This window comes from Schistocerca gregaria, chromosome 4 (genome assembly GCF_023897955.1).
Source record: "Schistocerca gregaria isolate iqSchGreg1 chromosome 4, iqSchGreg1.2, whole genome shotgun sequence".
In the NCBI taxonomy this organism is placed as follows: domain Eukaryota; kingdom Metazoa; phylum Arthropoda; class Insecta; order Orthoptera; family Acrididae; genus Schistocerca; species Schistocerca gregaria.
In genome coordinates, this window is record NC_064923.1 from 466,992,008 (window position 1) to 467,013,364 (window position 21,357).

At 43.4% G+C, this 21,357-nt stretch overlaps 1 protein-coding gene across 4 annotated transcripts in view; it reads left to right on the top strand.

The window, feature by feature from the left end:
• The window catches only part of LOC126268077 (protein spire), a 731,327-nt gene that overhangs the window by 625,967 nt on the left and 84,003 nt on the right, over positions 1 to 21,357 (top strand). For all 4 annotated transcript variants that reach the window (XM_049973536.1, XM_049973539.1, XM_049973537.1 and 1 more), the window contains one exon: positions 2,990 to 3,093. In XM_049973536.1, the coding sequence (XP_049829493.1) occupies positions 2,990 to 3,093 (104 nt within the window). The remainder of the gene's footprint in view (positions 1 to 2,989; positions 3,094 to 21,357) is intronic.

Below are 21,357 nucleotides of genomic sequence, written 5' to 3' on the forward strand. Positions count from 1 at the left end.
GAGAGATTCGAGCTCACACGAGGGCTTTCCCAACAATCGTTCTTCCTGCGAGCTGTTGACTTGAACAGCAAAGGAGATTAGTAGTAGTGATAAAGTACCCTCCGCCACACACTATAAGGTACCTTACGGAGTGTGCAGGGTGAAAATTATTTAAACCAACATTCTGGGAGGTCGCATAGGACAACAAACCTTTTTCTCTGTCATAATTAGCTGTGAACATTTTTTAATCCGGTTGAGGAAGTAATCGCTTTGAGTATTTGTGCAATTGCACACACAACATGGAAACTAATCAGACGACTGTAAGACACGACCTTCATGAGAAATTGTTAATCCATTTAACTTACAGCTTGACCACAACTTGGTAACAGATTATCCCCTCAGAGCACGCTTTTTGCAGTAGTACGTTAAACAGTGTCAGATGCATTCTAGATTTTCGTCTTGTGTGCGGTTTACACATGAAGCGACGTTCGGGCATAATAGGGTCTTCAATATCCACAGTACGCTTGTTTTGAGTGAGGCTAATCCGCATGCTACGTTTACTCGCGCTCATCAATTGTGGTTCTACGTGAATATGTGGGCAGATATTGTTGGTGACTGTTTAATTGGACCATATTCCCTACCTAGGCCAATGAATGACAGACATTATTACAATTTTCATGCCAGAGTTGCTGGATGACGTGCCACTCGCTACAAGACGGCGCTATGTGGTTCCAGAATGACAGGGCGCCGGCACCTTTCCCTCGTCCTGTGCGTCGATTCTTGAACGGACAGTTTCCAGAGAAGTGGGTCGATTTGTTGGTTGATTGATATGGCTTGTAAAGGGACCAAACTACAGTGTCATTAGTCCAAGTAAAAGGGTGCAAAATTAATGGGGAACCACACAGAAAGAGAACACGAAAAAAATGAACAAAAAGAGGGAAAACCTACATCTCTGTACTTTTTAGTGTGACGAGAGATGGGAAACCTCGCTTACAAAACCCCTGTTCATTCAGAAAACGAGGTTTTTCGGATAGTGGCAACAGCAATTACGGACTCTCCTGCAGTCTTTCGGCTGTGTCAATCAGAACATGACCCACTTCAGCAACCTTTGTTTACAAGTCAGTGGAGCCATTTTAAACCTCTCCTCTAACTGAAGTAATTGTGGTGATATAATTTTTTGTCTCTTGGTAATAAAGTGTTAAAACTTGTTTGTGTTACTTCTTGTCGCCATAGGAAAACGTTAGATAGTCTCTTTATATTGTTCCGTGCTACATCCCAGAGTTTGTTAGGATAGTTTATTTCATCCAGAGAAAACTCCTTCTACCGGTTTAAAAAATTTTCGTAGGGAAATATTACGTTAGCGAAAAATATTTGTTTCGGCGTCCCGTGCAGCCTTCTAGAGTCTGTCGGTGTAAATAAATTTCATCGTGTAAAGCGGCATCATCGTGGACCGCCCTGCCTACGGACTCATGGATGTTGTGAACGATAAGTATGAGATTACCAATTTTTTATTGTCTTCTACGTGTAGCCTTTCTTACTATAAAAAATTTAGTCCACAATGTCCGAAGCAGTCCAATATGTCTTTACAGATGAAGTGTAACTGCTTGTTCATAAGGCTAACACAAACAACGTGCCGCAACTGTAAAGACTTAACGTTTCAGGAGACCCGTGTCCTTTCGTCTTATCGGCTTTTCTTTCCTTGTTCAGCGAAATGACAGGTTTGTGCTTATAATTACAGTTGTTTTGTTTTTCAAAATAAAGCACGATCCTTGAACAATGGTCATTACACCGCACTGTGAAATCTAGTTCGGGAAGTACCAGTGTTAAGCATACATGTGGGAGTAGGAAGGCTTCCACACTCGAGTCTGGAATTTACCAGTTTGGAGCTACTTTCACTGTAAAATTACTTGGGTAGTTTGGGGTGGAAGGCTTCTACATCGTACGTCGTAAAGCACTAGCGTGTGCAGGAGTTAAATTTACCGTATGTTCTATTTAATTGAAGATGCAACAGGGACAAATGTATGCCGACGACCGTGTTTGTCAATTTTTTTTCATTTTTTCCAGCTGGCAATTCATTTTCCTACGTTAATTCATACGCAATTTAAAATAGTGCGACTAGTGGCTTTTTAGTTGATGTGCAAGTTTTAATGGTAGTGTCCGTCTCTGGACATTTCCGGTATCTTCAAGCAAAGTATCTATTTCATTGGCAGATTCTTCGCTGCTCTTCAAAATCTGTAAACTGTGAGAGTTCAGTAGCCTCTACATTGTCAAGGTCACACTTTCAGATCACCTTGTAAGTTAAGGCGAGGTGCGTATCCAGCTGATGGTAGTCCTATCGCAGATATTGTGCTGCCACCATATTGAAACTGTCTTTTGTTCGCTTTGGTGTCGAACAGCGTAAAAGCCAATGACAGTTTGTGCCTGTCTCGAAATAGTCCCTGCAAATGGTCCACCAAAGTCGAATTTTGTTGGCTTTGTTTCTTCGTGTTGTGGCCAAGTTATTTTTTTAGTTTCCTTTAATGGAGCTGATTTTAAACGAAAATGTCTATCTTACGGCACTATTGTTTGTTTCGTCATGGTCAGAATTTATAAGGCGTAAATAAATTTATTTCTGGTTTGATGCTTTCCTTTAAATTTTACTGAAACTCCCTTCACAGAACAGTTTTCTGGTGGTCTTTTAACTTTCGTAGTTACCATAGAATCCAAAATTGTTTTGTCAAGTCCATTGTGACTTCCTTCCTGAAACGTGAGTCACTCTCCTTCGCAACAGTTCAGTGTCAATGAAAACACACAAAATAATATTTCCGCTAGAAGAGTACGTTATCCAGTAAGATGAGAACTCGCTTAACCTTCTTGTACAAGTTAGGTTTTTTTCCGTAGTAATAAACATTACTGTATTAATATAAATTCAGAAACGCTGACACGCTAAATAAAGTCGCTTTTGCAGAGACAACTTCTAAAATTGCAAGTCTGTACAGCGTTTTTGATCCGTCTGTTTTTCTGTTCGCAGTTATTCCTGTGGAGAGTCCACAGGCAAACAAGGAAGAGCCTGTGGCGAACGGCAACGCCAAGAACACCAGGCGACTCATCAAAGTCGACTTCTCCGTGCTGCAGGTAAGATGGCGTCTAGTTCTCTGCGCTGCTGTCAGTGGACTAAAGGTCCCACCCAGCAGGACTAGCAACCGAGTCATTTTTCTTCATTGTTTTCTGCTGGTTTAGATTTGCTTTCAGTGGAACGTTTCCTTTTTCCTGTTCCATTTTTCTGATATTTTCTATTTCGCTGAAGAGCATAAGCACACAGAGTGCGTGGAATATATTGTCGTTTTCTACAAATAGTGATCCCATCGCATAATGTCGAAAAGTGTGAAAAGTTGTGTTCGGATTTGCTACAGGTAGAGAATGATGGGAATATCCTGTCACACGAGGGCTACAGTCATCTCATTGCTAAGAATCGCAGTATAAATATTTGTGTTTTTTGTGTACAAAACAAAAAGGACACAACGATGTTCAGGCAACGACTAGAGAATCGGCGTTTTGAGTTGCTTTTGATCATTCACGATGTAATTCTGCTTTGGGAATTAGAGATTTAGTGCTGGGCACTGACATGCACAGTTCGCAATTTGCTCATTGAAATAGTGATTATGGATTAAAATATGAAATATCCAACTCTTTCATTTGCTTTTTGTGTGTCAGCGAATTCACTATGTTATTTCAGTTAGCGTTACAAGCGAGTGCTATTACTCATTTTCCGGTTTTACTACTTCTACATGCTGTCCTGTTCTTTTTATTTTTATTTTTTCTTTGTGGATGTCAGATTAGCGTGGATGCAATGGAAAAGTGGCATCACTGAGTATAAATTAACATTTAAACAAAGTCGTTCCTTGAGGCAGGTAAAGATTTTAAAAGAGCACCCATATTCATATCTGATCGTAGCAGAACATGTAATGTGATGCGAGTCTCAAATCAATACATAAAGGTATTCAGTTTAATCTCGAAGTTGTCAGCTGTAAATTTGTTCTAGCTAGAATATTATTGCGAACAATGAGATAATGTAATTCATTTTGTTTCCCATTGAATAGTGATGGAGAAATTGCGCATGTTGCTGCTAGAGTTTATTTCGATTTCTCTCACAGCCATTGATGCTCTTCTATGAAAATATTTCTTGCGTTTCATTAATGGCTGCATCATCCTCCTCCTCCTTTCGTCAACACATTAGTTCACTAACACTTATTTATGTTGCTGTTCTTTTGACAACTCGTCGGTGATGACCTGTTAAATTCTCACAAAGGCATTTAACTCCTATAAAAATTATCCGTCTGCCTAAATTCAATATACATGTTCTAGAGACAATAAGTGCACGCAGTATTTTTCTCCGTTGTGAATGTACTCTACATCTACATCATTTTTTAAGCTGCATGTACCTCCAAATTTTAGTAATTTCACTGACTATGCTACGTACAATGAAATAGGATGTATTAGGTCATTTGGACTTTGAGGCCGATGATTGCAGGGGATGTGAGAGCGAGTTTCTGTTTCAGAAATAGAACAACGCAAAAATAATTTTAGTTGATGTTTTTCGAAAGCTTTTACTCTTTCGGATACATGGAAGATATATTCTTGATCTGTTCGCTTTGTTATGAATAAAAAATTAACAAAAGTTCAAAATATCAGTGAAAGAGGACAAATCCTCCTCCTAAAAACATTGTGACGAAAATAAGCAACAAATAGAAGGAAGGTCCGAAACACAAATGTTACATGTTTTTAAAGAAACAGTGTCTGCCTTATAAATCAGTTTTCCATTTTTTTCCAAAACGTTCAATTGCTATAGTGTGTGTTTTCTATGTGGGCTGCTGCACAGTTTCAAAACGTCATGACCCAGTGTAGCGTTCAACAGGTTAAAGCTTATTTTGGCAATTGGTGTTTCAGTCCATCGAAAAGGAGTAGAATTCTGGAAATTTTTTTCTGTCTGAGTGTGCTCTAATTAAGGTGGGGTACACAGGCAAAGTGGAGAGGCATGAACCAGATCGTGGTACGAATATTGTGTAACCACTTTGTCACGTCGGTTGGTATCTTTTGCTGCCAAAAGATTCCACATTCCGAACTAAAATTGACTAAGAAAGTTTGTGTAGTTTGGTGATATTCGTTTCTTGCAGTGCTTTCTGCATGTAAAAAAGCCAAGTCGTACCTTTTTTCAAATTTAAAAATTTGTCTGCCTCTCACGGCTGGTTCCTCAAGGCCGGAGAAATACACCAAAGTGCCACATCCGGTAGCGCCTATATCGCATAAGGCGATATATTCCAGAGAGCTGTTGCCAGATTTCGTCCGGGAAGTAGAAAAGAACTGCCGTCAGTACTGACTGAAAAGCTGAAGTCTCCTAGAATAACGGCAACAGGGAGGCGTAAACAAAACCTCGTTACGGGACTGGCCATGCTGGGCGGGAAAAGTAACCGCGCAGTGCCCACATTGTAACTGTAGCGGATCTTCTCTGGCTGAACGGGCTGCAGCGTAAGCACTGAACAGTTAATACCAGCCTTGGATTTGGCGACTGGCGCGTGTGATGTCCAGTTACGACACAGACGAGGCGAGATCGGCTTGCAGCGTGGCGGCGGCAGCGGCACCGGCAGCCGAGGTGCAGTTTCTCCAGGCCGCTGCGGCCCGCCCCGCCGTCGCTGAGGCCAGCCACTTTCACGCTCGCCGGCTGTCGGCTTCGTCTTGTTGGCCACCAGCCCCGGAAAACGGCGGCCGACCTGCTCCCGAGAAAGTTCTGCGACCGTCCGCGAGAACACCGGAATGGTGTCCTGCCGCAGTGGTACACAGCCTTACCACACGGCCGCCGGTAGCAGCAACTGAGGACACCGTCACCCGGTAGCTCCCACAGACCCTTATACACTGAGGTCACAAAAGTCATTGGATCCCGGCGTAGTGCACCAACTCTACGTAGCATTGACTCAACAATTTGTTGAAAGTTCCCAGCAGAAATACTAAGCAATGCTGCCTCTATGGCCGTACATAATTGCGAAAGTGTTACCTGTGCAGGATTTTGTGCACGAACTGACCTCTCGATTATGTCCCATGAATGTTCGATTTGCCATACTAAATTCACCCACAGACTTGGTGCGCAAGTGTCTAAACAAGATGTTGAATCGTCAAAACGAACGAGGCGCGCTCTGGCCACCATATTTCGAATATCAACCGCTGTGCAATAACTAGAACTAAACACTACAGTAGTAAAAGACAAATTGTTCACCACTGTTGTGAAATGCGAGGCAGTGTGACCTCACGAATTAAGAATCGTTTCCATAAGACAATAACAAAACCCTAATATCTCTACTGAGAGATCGTGACACTAAAATTATACTCCTAACTGGGACACTATTCGGGAGCCTTGTTTTGAAGGGCCAGTGTTCTTATAGACAGAGTAATCTAGGCGCGGCTGAAGAGCCACACCGTTACTGTCCCTATCTCACTTACATTTTAAACCTGCCCGAAGTTGTTCTGTGTATCTTGCTGCACTGGCGCTCCTTGCAGAAAGACCGAGGTAGTGGTTAAACAGTCGCGGCACTGGAATCGCGTTCGGAGGGGCGACTGTTTATATTTTCGCCTCGCTATACAGACTTAAATTTTCTGTGTTTTCCCTAAATCGCTTAATGTAAATGTCGGCATTGGTTCCTTCGAAAAGAACACGACCTATTTCCTACCATGATGGCAGCATGTGCTCCATCCTCTAATGACATTGTTGTCGACTGGTGGTAACGTTTGATCTTCCTTTTCCTAACGTTTACTTCAATTCCCTACCCTCTTCTTTGATTTCCACGCTTCCCTACAATTCTCTGCCTTCTTCTTCAATTAAATTTCCTTCCTTTCCCTTGCACTAAAGATTAATCACTGAAATGGCTTTGCTCTTTCCTGTTTGAAGACAAGTGTTGTTCCTGTATTAGTATTTGTGGAATCCTGCTCACTCATCTAATGTAGGGTGGCTAGGAAGCTGTTTTGTCGGATAGCTAGACAATAATTCAAGCAATCATATTAATGGGTTTTATTACAGTAAGTAAATTGACAGAACTTAACTTTGCATTTTTACAAAGAGGTGTAGCAAGCAACTGGCGATGTATAAGTAATGAATGTCGTTCGATATACACAATTTCCATGCAAGCAATTAATATAGATCACAAGTCACGGCTACTCTCGTAGTGAGCTCGTCTAGTGCGGCCGAGGTTAGCTAGAGCTGCCGCTGCTGTCATGGTGTCGTCCTAGTCGGCGTTCTATTGGCTGCCGTCGCCTCCCGGCCCTCTCTGCTCTATCGTTCCTGGCCGACTTATTATGCCGGAACAGTACAGTTTTTGCATCATTTCTTTGCTGATGTGTTGTCTAGAAGAAGCTCATATGCTGTCAACATGAACTCTACGGAGATTCGCAGAGTGTAATCTCGTCAATCGACTGATTGTGTGACAGTGGTTTGCCTACTTCGACTCCGTTCGAGCGAAGATGTTGGCAGTATAGGAGAGCGCTGAAGCCTTGCTGCAGACCGAGGTTCACATCCGTGTGTCATTCATTTCTTTCTGGTTCAGTAGAATCTAGCGATGCTCCTGCAGACACCTATAACTTTGTCTATACACTACGTATCTCGGAACGTAGAGATCAACAGAAAAGGAAACTGAAAAATATGTGGGCTGAGGAACAAGTAACCCCTCTTCCAGAATTGGGTGTATATATATATATCTCTATACATAAATATATAATCGTATGTGAGAAAGTAATATTGTGTCCTGATGCTTACCCAATGGCAATGTTTTGTGAAACTTTTTTCCGCAATATTTCTATTTGGAGCCTGAGTTTGCCAGATTATTTTATGCGGCGAATTTGATAACTTACCTCTTAAGACAAACTATAAAGCTAATTCAGTTGACGATCTGGTACATTGCGTTTGTAGCCGAAAACGTAGTTGGGTTCATTGAGAAACGGTATGAGCACATCATGCCGTTGTCTGGATAAGATCAGTATGTGATTTTTCTGTCTATCTGTCGTCCATAGCGAATAAAACCAAATAATGGATTTCCAGTACGCTGGATTAATAACGAGACTGCAACTTGTGTTAATCAGTTTGAGGTATAAAACAGCAAAAGTTGCAAGATCCAGTTTTTTTCTTTAATTGATGCCTTGTTTTCAGTTACCTAAACCCAGTTGTCACACTAGTGTTCGTAGAAAAACTTTGACATTCGCGTATGTAGGCTACAGTCTTAACATAGTTTGCATGCTGTTATGGAATGTACTATTCATGCCACCAGTTAAATAAGAAAAGTGGATGTTGCAGCTTCGACTGTTTCCTCCATAAACACGCAATAAGGTATAGTCGAAAAGTACACAAGTGCTTCCACATTTCCCGCAAGAGACTTACGTTTTGTCTTTAATGAACTGTATTATTAGCACCTGTGCGGAAATTGAAGAGGGCTCCTCTGTCAATCTACCTTTCTAACCATATTCATATTAAAGTCAAAGTTCTTGTTAAGAGACCATAAACCTCTCGTTAGTCATGTGATCTGTAAGTCGTCAAAGAATTGGCCTTACGAGGAACGTATTGTGTTGCGCACCTATTGTTCTCCTAACGCCGACGCTGTGCTTTGTAAAGCATAAAGCTATACTGGGAGTCAGAGATGACGTCACGAGTTTGAAATTGACGTTCCCATAGTTTTCTTCAGAGACGACATTCCAAAATATGTCTAAAGGGGGAACCGGTTACAGGGACAATTTTATTGTTAATTCAAAATGCTTTCGCACTTATCACTCCCAGTACTTGGCAGTCTCCTCGCTTTTCCTCTCCCACTATTCTTCCTTAGGTCTCGCGTCCTTTACTTGTGTACTGACTCGTTTGGTGTACGTGCCGGGTCGAAGCAGGACTCCAGCATAAAGTTGTCTTTCGGTAGGCTGATGAATATCAGTTTCCTCGCGCCACGTCTGAGCGCCCGATGGGGAGCGTGGAAGTAAAATCACGTGCTGCCAGTGGCCCACGACCAGACTCATTCTCTGACTTTGGCTCTCAGCTCGGCAAGACGTCTTTTCCTCTTCCCTCTCTCCTCTAATGATCTCCGTACTCTCTACCAGAACTCTCTTACCGAGCAAGACCTACCGTGTCCTTCTTGTGTATCTGATGTTTTGTTCACCAGCTCTATGGCATTCTCGAATGTAGTCATTATAACTGAATATACTTTGAATGTTGAATTCTAAACTATTTCTTTCGTGTACGTTTCGGTTTAATGCCCATCTCCCTGACCTTAGTCACAAACATTACATAAAACTGGTACAGTGTGAACTACAATCGTGCGAAAAGTGAGCAAAATCGGTAACTCGCTCGGCCTATGCTTCCCATGTTCAGTGCCTTGCCTGTAGTAGCAGTCTGGAATATTGTTTCCATGGCAACACGCGGAAGTTGAGCAGCGAGCGGATGGGCGCAGTCGCCCGTGGGCGTGTTTACGTTAACGGCGCGCTGTGCGCCTGTTCGTGCTGACTACCGCCGGAACTGCGCCCAAGGCCAGCTCTTGTTTTTTGTCCCAGCTTGTCAACCAGAGTAATTACTATTCACGCAGGGGGGTAACTGCAGATAAACAAAGTAATTGCAGAACAAACATTCCTTCTGGCAGGTATTTAATTTCGAAACGGATCGAAAGGGGGAGGAGGCTAGATGGAATGAAAAGGCGTGTGGCAGCTGCTCAGGCACAGTAATGGTTTCATATTTCCATCTAATGTTTATAATCACTTGTGTGGCTCGTCACGTGTCTAATAACTGTATTGTGAGTCGCCTTATGACTTGCAAAGTTGCTCGCTTTAATTCACAGAAAGCTTGGATATAGAGTGACAACTGTCTCATTTAGCTGTCTTGTTCCTCGTCAACTTTCGTACACATACGAAGACATCAACCCAAGGACACTAAACTGAGGGGGGGGGGGGGGGGGGGAAGAGAGAAGAATGTTACGTTGCTACTAAAGTATCGTAAATTGTATTACTCCAAATTCGGTTCAAAGGAAATGATTATAGGTTATGCGTTTCTTGATTACGGTTAACAGATCTCCAGTACTATGTTACATACCAAATTAAGCACAAAATGCCCCGTTTTATGCTCTGCTCCAGCCGTAAATTTTACGAGGGTTTAATAATCTAGGGTTAAGTTTTAAATGTCTGGAACGTATTGTTCTGCAATGAACCGCCTGACAATCATGGCGAGGATGCTGTGCACACTATAGTCGGTGTACTCTAATGTATACCTACCATTTTGAAGTTAGTCCCATACTATGGAAATGAAAGTCAGAGGCCGATTCAGGACTCTTGTATTGTTGTACAGGGAAAACATGTGCTGAAGGTAGTTTGCGACTGACTTCATCCGGATGATAACCGAATGTCACCCGTGTGTACTTGTATCGCAGATCAGCAGCATCTAAAACATCCACACGATACAGATAGAGGGGTGACACTTCATTTTAAGCAAAGACAGATCATTGTGACCCTTACGACGTGAAAGGATTAGTTAACATGTGCAATTTCCGGGTGTCACTCAGAGATACATAAATCTACGCTTATGGCAGACAAATAGACATTGTATGGAGGTGGGTCAAAAAATTGCGGAAGGTCTTAAAGGCTTGGACATGCGCTGTGTAGAAAACCAACTTAAACCAAACTCTGGTTTCATCTGCAGAACCCGCAGGCCTCAAGGAAAATGACAGCCTTATGGCGAGATACAATACTGCAGCACTGTGCACATCCTACTTAATTGAAAATCAGCCTAGATCGAGATTCCACTACCCAGAAACAATGTTCAAGTAAAAGTTGACGATCAGTGGTAGAAACAAATACTTTAGAATTTAACCAGCACAACTTTGGGAGGTAAACCATCAGTTGTGAAAACCACAGCTTTACCAACGTGCTTTGCCAGTGACGAGTATGCTTACTCAGTGCGTATAAATCAGCACTTGTTACGAAAGTAAACTCTGCCAAAAAGATTGCAGAATGCTAAGTGGGAACCTACGACCAAGCATGTTTGAGAAACTACATTACTTGGCTGGCTTCGCACCTCCGCCAATTAGAAGGCGAGTCGAATCCCACAAGGAGAGAATCAAACTATTTATCCACATACGCCCCCCGCTTCATGACATACAACCAGCCGCTACAGGACTGAAGTCCACGTATGGTATTGTTGAAAGGAGAAGCAATTTCCAGATTGGAGACGTGGGTGAAATTTATGACGTCACTGGATCCCACCATCAGAAGTAGTTTCAGCTATACACGAGGAGAGTTAGACCACTGGGGATGTCTTGGCTAACTTTCGCGTGATGTTGCCAGATGCTATGAAACCCTCTATAGATGGAGTTTCCCAGACGTTCCAAGACCCTGCTAATGTGGTGCATCACTGACGGTCTACACATTTGTAAATTTTTGCCGCGGTGCACTGTACGACGTTTCAGTGGAGAACTAACACCACAGAAACTCTGGAAGGTTCGTCGCCAGTTTTGTGCTAAACTGTACATTGCTTGAACTGCTGGTCATTTATTACTTCGTAGTTAATCACGATGTTGTGTTCCAATATAGCTGATGCTTTTCTTACTGTTAATAATGACATGCGTGACTGTAATCAGTGCTTGCACAATGTGGTGCATAGTAGTATTCTGTTTACGTTGTTGGTGAAAGGAAGGCCGAGAGCAGAGGCCGAACCTGGCACATAGTACACATCCCTCGCGGAGCATCAGTGGCACTGTCACAGTTCATACCCCCATTCGTCGGACAATTCGGCATCGAGTGCCACATGTGTTCATTCCTTGCGACACTGCTGCGACCTTTAGAATGTAATGCGTGACACTGCCACTAAAACTGGTAGTCAGAAACTTAACGCCACCACCTCCCCTACGGTTTCCAGCTAAAAACTTTCTTCCAACGCCAAGACGCTTGCGATTTGTCTACGGAAGCGGATCCTTATCCATTGCCCCCACCGAATATACAAACACAATTTCCTCGCTGTTTTTGTTCATAACGCCTCAACGTTACCGTCAGGCGCGTGTACATATAGTACGTCGTCCAACATGGTCATCGTTGAGCTTCATGGTGTAGTGCTTTAGGCACTGGAGCGCCATTCCGGAGGATGGCATAATTGCTGTCCCCCCTTTCCACCAATCCAGGCTTGTGATTAATGACCTCATTATCGACGGGACGTTAAACCCTACTCTTCCTTCCTTCCTCTCTAGCGATATGTGAGCAATAGTACTCTGTGCATCCACGTGGAAAGAATACCGCCCCACTGATAAATATCCAAGTGATGCTGTTCGTTTTTGAGCTCTTATGGGATTATTATTTTCTTCGTCGTTTTATTACCCCTTGAAAATGTTTACACCGACACTAGACTACTTTGACTGTAATCTGTATGAAGTTCATAATCTAATGTACTAATTAGACTGAGTTCTCTAAGCTATTTACGTTACTCACAGACGCTTGTATTTGTTCAAATGGTTCAAATGGCTCTAAGCACTATGGGGCTTAACATCTGAGGTCATCAGTCCCCTAGACTTAGAAACTACTTAAACCTAACTAACCTAAGGACATCACACACATCCATGCCCGAGGCGGGATTCGAACCTGCGACCGTAGCAGTCGCACGGTTCCAGACTGCGCCCCTAGAACCGCGAGACCACCGCTTGTATTTGTCACACATTATTTAGCTATGACATGTTCAAGAGACCGTCATCATTCTCCGTGTACAGAAAACAGCTGCAGACGTGGTTATTCTTTCTTTTCTTTCTAATGCAGCAGAATACAGCAATAGTGAAACATTGCTGTGCATTCTGGTTTCTAAAATTTACTACGTTTTATTAGAAGTTTCCGTTGGATGCTTTTTCAGTTTCTTAAGCGTACTTGAGATACGACAACCACTCCAAAATGTGCAAAACAAAAACTATTACCAACCGGACAACGTGGAGCTAAATGGAAAAAACGACTGTGCGTCGTACTAAAGGCCAGCTGAGTTACAGCGAGTAGAAAACCAAAGTAATAGAAAACCCATACTACAGTCGTCATAGAACGAGACCAAGACGCTTCGAAGGCTGTCAAATTTAAATAATTTTAAATATGCATTATTGGTGATAAGGGCAGTGGACTGGCGGAGCTGTCATTTATACTCAGGTGATTCATGTGGAAAGGTTTCAGACAGTGGAAATTAAGACTTTGATCGCGGAATATTAGTTGTAGCTAGAAGCATGGGACTCTCCATTTCGGAAGTCCTTAGCGAATTCAGTATTCAAAGATCCACAGCACCAAGAATATGTCGAGAACACCAATTTTCAGGCATTGCAGGCAATGCAGTGGCCGACAGCCTTCAGTCAACGTCGGAGAGCAGCGGTGTTTGCGTAGAGTTGTCGGTGCTAATAGACAAGTTACACTGCGTAAAATAACTGCAGAAATCAATGTGGGTCGAACGTATCGGTTAATGGGCTACGGTAGCAGACGACCGACCCGAATGGGTTTGCTAACAGTTCGACAAAGCGTGCAGCCTCTCTCGTGACCATGTTGGTTGGAGCCTAGACGAATGGAAAACGGTGACCTGGTCAAATGAGAGCCTATTTTAGATGGTAAGAGCTGATGGTAGAGTTAGTGTCGCGCAGACCCCACGAAGCCATGGAACCAATTTGTCAACGTAGCACTGTGCAACCTGGTAGTGGCTCACAATGGTCTTGGCTGTGTTCATATGGAATGGATTGCGTCGTCTGGTCCAACTGAACCGATCATTGACCGCAAATGGTTATGTTCGGCTACGTGGAGTTCATTTGCTGCTATTCATAGAATTCATGTTCCAAAACAACAAGAGAGTTTTTATGGGTGACAATGTGCCAAGTCCCCTGGCCACTGTTGTTCACGATTGGTTTGAAGAACATTCTGGACAGTTCGAGCGAATGGTCTTGCCACACACAGAATCCCATCGAAAATTATGGGACATAATGGAGAGGTCACTTTTCACAGAAAATTCTTTACCGGCAACACTTCCGCAGTTACTGACCGGTGCAGAGGGAGCATGGCTCAGTATTTCTGAAGGTGCTTCCAACTACTTTAGTAGTCCGTGCCACTTCGACTTGCTGCACTACACCGGGAAAAGGAGGTGCGAGACAACATTAAGTATCATATGACTTTTGTCAAATCAGTGTAAATATGGGCTTGCAACGAGTTCTGCACGGCTCATCATTTTCCCATGTAGAATAGCAAAACAATTAGACCCAAGGAAAAGACTTGATACTTTATTTGAAGAAATTTCAGCTGTTTATAAGGTATATTCGTATGATTATATTTCTGTGCATCTTCTCTTCGTGTAAGGCCCCTTTTACACAGCACCTTTCTTGTCCCCTTGGACTACTTCTGGCAAATGAGTCTACAGCGGCGCCCTAGCTGTACCGAGTCTCGCTTGTTTATAGTGTTCATTTTTGTTTACATGACAGTGACAAAATTCTTTGTGTTTTGAGACCTGTCTGCTGTGCATTTTTGCGCCTGAACAGTGTAAGGTTACGAAGGACTATCGTTTTTATGAAAAAACCGAAATACGTTAACATAATGTAGGAAAAAGCAACGATAATAGTTTATCAGTGGCCTGCACAAAATTCACAGTGGATGTTCTTAACAATGGTCGTATGGTAAAGTGTCCACTCCTGAAGGCTGAAAGAAAAGATCGTCCAAACATTCCAAAACAGTACATTTATCTGCTAGAGAAAATGTAGAGTTAAAAGCACATCAGACAATTTTGAGAAAGTAGTAAACAGCGCTTTTTACATTATCCTTTTCATCATTTCTTGTTAGGTGCCAGATAACAGTGAAAATTATATTCCTCGTTAAGTAATTATAACTTTTTACTGTTGAAGTAATTTTCATTAAAGCACTTTTACTGTTTACGTTCTTATTTATGCGTAGTGCAGGCTTTTATTTGTCCAGGTGCTAAAAAGCGCAAATACCTTTAGCTTTCAGTCATTTCATCTATTACGAAAGAACGCCAGTAGGAAAAACACCGAGACTTCGTTCAATCTTTTAAATGCGTCACGAAAGCAAACATCACAATGAAAGTTAAGAAGACAGAGACGCACAGACTCCATTGCTATAATAGGAGTGAACTTCCGTTGTTAAGACGACTGTACAACTTCCTGTTTCTGAGGATGCGCAGTTGGCAGGATACTCAAGGTCTTCGAACTCCAAACCCGGAAGAGTTAGTTGATCATCGATGACACTGTCCAAAGTCGGCTGATAAGATTTACAGGCAAGCGCTTAACACGCAGCGATAACGAATAACCGATTTTGACCAAAAGCCAGCTTGTTTAAAACGAGCTGCAGACTGACAGGTTTGTGAGGACTAAACTCGATGGCTTTGTAGGATGTTCACGGTCGGTTCAGGAAGCCGTTACGTAAAGCGAGCGGATCAGTGTCGGAAGGCAAGTTTAGCGGCTGGCTGCGGTTGTGACTTGGTCCGCGAGTATCTGATGGCGAGGACCCGCCGGCAGGCGGAACAGGATACTGGCGTGCGGCGGGCCGTTTGCGGTCTGGCGGGCAAGGCGCAGTCGGTGTTGACGCAACACGCGCCGAAACGTGGCCCGGTCGATACGGCGGCAGCGGCACGCGGGCCCACCACGTCTCATTTCGACTGCGGGGCTGTCGCGTTGAGCGCTCCACTACAGGCGCCAGCAGCAACATGCTGGACAGAAGCGTAAACGTGCTTCTGAACACCGCTGGAAGCTAAACAGTACACGTTTTGTGTTAACTCTGTGCGCCCGCTACCACTGTAAAAAGCTAGCTTTCCTTTCTATTCTTGGAGATGCCAGTAGTCATTTATGAGCAGTCTTCTCCCTTTGACCTGGCAAGCTGACTTCAGCACTCGGTCTCTCAGACACAGTGCTGGGTGCGAATGAAGTTTCTGAGAAAACACTTGGATATCGAAGAATTCCAGTTGCCCTAAACCCAGAACTAGCATTACAGAAGTTTAGTCTCAGTACCATGCTTCAGAAAATAGTTTTGGAAATTCCCAAGTGATCATCCTGGATCCTGACGACGGAAATTTCTAGCCTCCTTCCATCGGACCTTTACAAAAGCTCTTGTCCAGGGCCTGGAGTTCACGCCTGCAGCGGGGAGAAAGGCAGAATATCTTGATACGCAGTTCTTTTGCTACATCCAGTACACTGACATCCATATGACTTCTGTAACCGTCCAAGGTCAGCAAGCAGTTTACAAAAGACTAGTAATGGTTGAAATGTTTCAGAAATGATCAGAAAACATCTAGTGACGTAGCACTTTAGTGCCATAGCAAATATGCTGCCAGTTGGCGAGTCCTCTCCAAATCCCTTTTATGCACATGTGGCTCTTTAAAGGACCATGGGCGGAATCCACACACCAGCAACAATACAACATGCAACAACTGTCATTGTTTCTCCTCGTTCTCCATGTGTAGTCATATGACGTCTTTTACTGCCGTTTCGAGGGAGAACTTTATCGACACCACTGAAAATTAACTGAAGACCAGTTTCACCCACATTATAAATTTGATGTGGCAATAGTTTGGTTATACACCGAAGCCAAATAATCAAAAAAAGTGCTTCACTTTCCGAAAACTGAATCGCTGGCCGGGCGGTTCTAGGCGCTTCAGTCTGAAACCGCGCGACCGCTGCGTTCGTAGGTTCGAATCCTGCCTCGGGCATGGATGTGTGTGATGTCCGTAGTTTAGTTTAGTTAAGCTTAAGTAGTTCTAAGGTCTAGCGGACTGATGACCATAGCTGTTAAGTCCCATAATGATCAGAGCCATTTGAACCATAGTGTTCAGAGCCATACTGAATCGCATAAGTCTGGCATAACTTAAATTTTCACTTTCCCTAAGAACAATGTCCAGATTACGCTTTAGAAATCGTCTAAAACAATATCTTCCTGCTGGAACGCCAGAGAAAGGAGTTTTATGCCCAAGACTGTTGATGTCAGCTGCTTTCTTGTCTAGAAGTTTCGCGGTGACCCAAAAACTAATTTTCTGCCGCCTAACAGCTCTTTAAGTTCTTCAGTGCTGTAATTCAACAAGGGCTTATGATCAAGTTTGCTAGTTGGCATCTTCCCTTAATCTTCGTTCAACCAGTCTGGAAGAGTTCTTCGTGGGATGTTAAATGTCCCTGAAGCCTCCGAAACAGGAAGTTCAAATGCAGCGACAGCGCCGCCATTGCCCACGCTGACTGCGAACGCCATGCACGAGCGTGCTTCTCAGTCGTTGCTGGAGTACCGGTTGTTCCTCTGGTTTTCATGTTCCTGTTAATACATATCGGTGAAACGAGTATGGCACTAGACTAATCTGGTAGCGTTCTTTCGTTTGGGCACGTAAAATTGCGATTTAAAAATCATTTTGTTTGAAACTGGAAACAAACCGACTCATTCCGTCGACGCAGGAAGTCGCACGTAAATTGTGATGAGCTGCATTCGTTCGGCCTGACACCAGCTATACGCTGTAAAAACGATATTGCAAATATCTGCCGAAACACCAGAGGCAATGCGCCTGACGGCCCTGAGGACAGACTCGGTGCATAAAATCAGAAAATTAAAGGGAATCTTTTTGTTTATGTTTAACCAGCTTCGTAAGTAGCCATTCGGCCCTCTTCTCCGTCTACGGCAGCCAAAGTGTATAACTGATCAGACTCCCTTAGTTTTTCAGCGCCTCTGTGTGGATAGTTGAGCGTACTCTGCGGCGAGGGAACGGCCGCCCTCAGACCGCCAAATATTTCGGCTGACAAGCAGCAGCACAAGCGTGAAGGCGAGCCGAGCATAACAGGATTGCCGCCGCCCCGCGAAGCCTTTGAACTCCAACTTGGGGGAGCGAGCCAGCCGCGAGGCTTTAAGCCTGCTGTGACGTCACCTGGCCGGCTTCCGTCGCTGTCAGCGTCAATCGGTATTCCTCCGTAGTAAGTGGATGCGACGGCCCCGCCAAGCAACGCCAACAGCGTGCATTTGCGTTGGTCCATCGATAGTGTGCACCGCTGCTGATTGTAGCATTCAGTTCAGGGGCAAACGCAGGGCTACAGCCCTTTGTTGTTCTTTTCAAGCATAGATTTTACTGTTGTCAGCACCGCCTCTCCTACTCGATTTCGTCCAAATTTTTGGTATTGTGCGCCTTGGCAAGGAATAAGTGACAGAACTGAACAATTCGGATGACCAAGCGCTTGGAAAAAAAATACTTTTCGCGCATGTCGGGCGGGACATAAGCCATTTTTTAGCGCTGCTTCCACACGGTTGTCAGCACAGTCGAAAGAGTACCGCATGGTAACCTGAAGGGCCGTAAAATCGAGTCCCTATTCGGAAACTTTTTTATATTCAATTTTTACGTCAGCAGCAAAAAAGCGAATTAATGCTCTACTTACTGTATACATTTATATTTCCAAAAGCGACAAGAAAAGAAAAGGCGAAAGAACATTTGGGGTTGCAAATAAATTTCCAGGAAGGAATCGTAACTCGTACACGAGAACTTCGCATATCAAATTACATACGTGGATTATTTTACAGTCGATTTACATGTGCTGCGGTGATATTCATCATAAAAACATTGGCAGCAGTAATTTTCTAGGTAGCTTGCACACGTTGTAAAAGTCGTATTTTTACAATTACATTGCTGTTTTGAAGTTCCTAGAGAAAAACAAACATGGTTTACAATCATAAAAACTTCTCATTGCACGGTTTCGCTGTAAATAACGCCTATCTAATTACTTCTCCACATACTGACGAAGACAGCTGATGATGTAAAATGGAATGAATTTTGAGGCAGTCTTCTCGGGATATGATTTCTTTTTCTCTCTCGGCGAAAAAAGGCCAGTTTTGAAGCTTTTTGATAAATTTCTTAACTGATGATAAAAACAGAAATCGCAGGTTTGCATTAGTTACCGAGGGCCACTCGAAAGACAAAATGAGGCTAACGCAACAAGAAGTCCTACACGCTTTAATTAGTCTTTTCTTAGGTTATTTGCAGAGTCCTCGTGAAAGCTGTAAGTACAATTTTCATGCCTTCCGTGAAAGTAATAATAAATGCTGTATATTGAGTACTTTTTAGGGTTAATTGCAATAAAAGTAACGTAAAAATTAAAAATAACGTAGTTTCGGCAAACACGACCCTGGGATTGCTATTCTGTACTCCTTTCGCTGCCTGGAAACTACGCTAACATTAAACGTCTAATGCCTTGTCCGACCCTAGCCAAAAATTGTATTCTTGCAAAACGCTTGACCATGTAGAGTGACCAGTTTCCTGTCACATGTATTTCTAGCCAGGCCCTACGTATACGATAAATCTGGATGAAATCGTTGACGATAAGTATACGCGGTCCCCTCGTGAGTGTAGTTGGCGGTCGACGCTTAAGAGTGTTCGCTTCGTCGTCGCGTGAATGTGTGTCCGTGTCACTCTAGGGGCGAATTTGAGACCTCGGCGCTCTTACGGGGACCGCATCTTCTTAGACAGCCAATGACATTACGGTCGTTTCAGCGGCTTTCATTTTACAGCTTCCGTCTTTCTTTTACGTCCTTCTCGTCTGAATTTTATGCGCTTCCATTGCATTTGTCGCTGGTTTCGAAAGCCAGCAGACTACATTGTACTGCCAGAACACTTGTAAAATATTACGAAGAGACATAGATTCGTCAAAGCTAAAGTGCACGTACCGTTAGAATAGCGTGGCGAGCGAAATGGCCGCCGAGGTAAGACATTGGATGTGCATCAGGGAAAAATCCTCATCCAATCAACCAGATATGCTTCCCAAGATTTCCCTGAATTCCTTAAAACTAATGACGAAATGAATCGTATAGAAATGGCGCTATCACTTTCCTTCCCCATACCGAACTGGTGCTCAATCTCTTATGATTTCGTCGCCGACTCAACATTAAACCCTAATATTCCTTCTTTTAGTAGAGTCATTGAGTCTGCTCTGGTAAACAGTCGGTGAAGATAAAAAGCAGCATCAGTGTTCGCATAAATACATCGGTGAGTATGGTTGCAGGATCTGAGAGTAGCATTATAGAGCGTTGTACAGATATACGCACATGGCCTATTACTGGACGTACTTAACGCACTCCGGGATGCCATAGACCAGGGTGGGCGACGGCGTGCAAAACTGCATGCAATCACGATGTGCTGCTCGCGTGCGATTCGAGGCAGTGCTCGGTCCTTCTCGGAAATACTCGCTACAATGCGAAGTTTCATTTAGCAGTGTGGTAAGGCATTTTTCGGTCGGCACATTCATCAGTTCAGCAGGACGTTAATGTCACTGCTGTCCATCCTTCGCTATTTGTTCGCGTGTAAAGGAAAGTCACAGGTCCAGTGGCTGTTTGCACAAAAAGGACGATCTACCTGTCGTCATAAGCCTCTGAAAATAAATGGGAAAACACGTGAGAAGTGAGGGATGAGAATTCTCAGTGTGTGTTATGCGTTCACATACGGTGGGTATCGTGAATTTGCTGTGGAAAGAACGTGCAGAAAGAATCTGAAGATACAGCTGAAAGGAGTCTTTAAATGTTACTGCAAAGTTCGTTGGTTAAGTGAAAGGAACGTTTTTTCGATTTAAAGCGCGCCGTTGTTCAACTTCTGAAGGAAAAAGGAGAGCAGGAACAAAAATTAGAACATCCGGAGTAGACTGCAGATGGATTCGACGGCACGCTGCCAATAGTAAGACTTGACAAGATGAGAAAAAAAACATATTTCTGATTGGAATGTGAAAGAGACATGTACTCACAAAAAACACCGTCAATTTCCCTAAGTTCACTGTCGTTAAGGAAAACACGAATTTTGAAGAATTCATTGTGCCGTTGAAAGAATCCTGACTTCTAAACGTTTTGAAGACACTGGCTGTTTTACATCTGTTTTTGAGCAGTTTTCGAGACCATTCACCGTGTCAGTTCAAAGCACCCCTGCGCACGCGCAGATGGAACTTACCGACCTGCAATGTCATTGAAGTTTAAAAGACAATTCTTTTACGTCAGAACTGCCCAGGAGTTATAAGTTGCTACCGTCGGGAAGACTTTCCACGTCTCCATAATTAGGTTGTAAATGTGATAGAAAATTTCGATTACGTGGCAAATTGAATGACGAAAATCGGCAATATTGTCACCATCTGTCCACATGCCGACCATTTGTACTAAATAATAATTTTGTCTTCGTCCCGCTAAAACAATTGAATAATGTATATTTTTGAGAAATATGAAATGTGAAACAAAGTTGCGTGCAGTGTCACTTGCGCAACTGCATCGCCATTTAAATGCAGTGCGTTGGCAGTTTCCCTACTTTACCTCTCCTGCCAGTCAGACAGTGTGGCGGAGTAGCGGGCGAAGCGTGCAGCCAGACGAGAGACATCTGCACTAGTGCAGAATTCTTGGCTG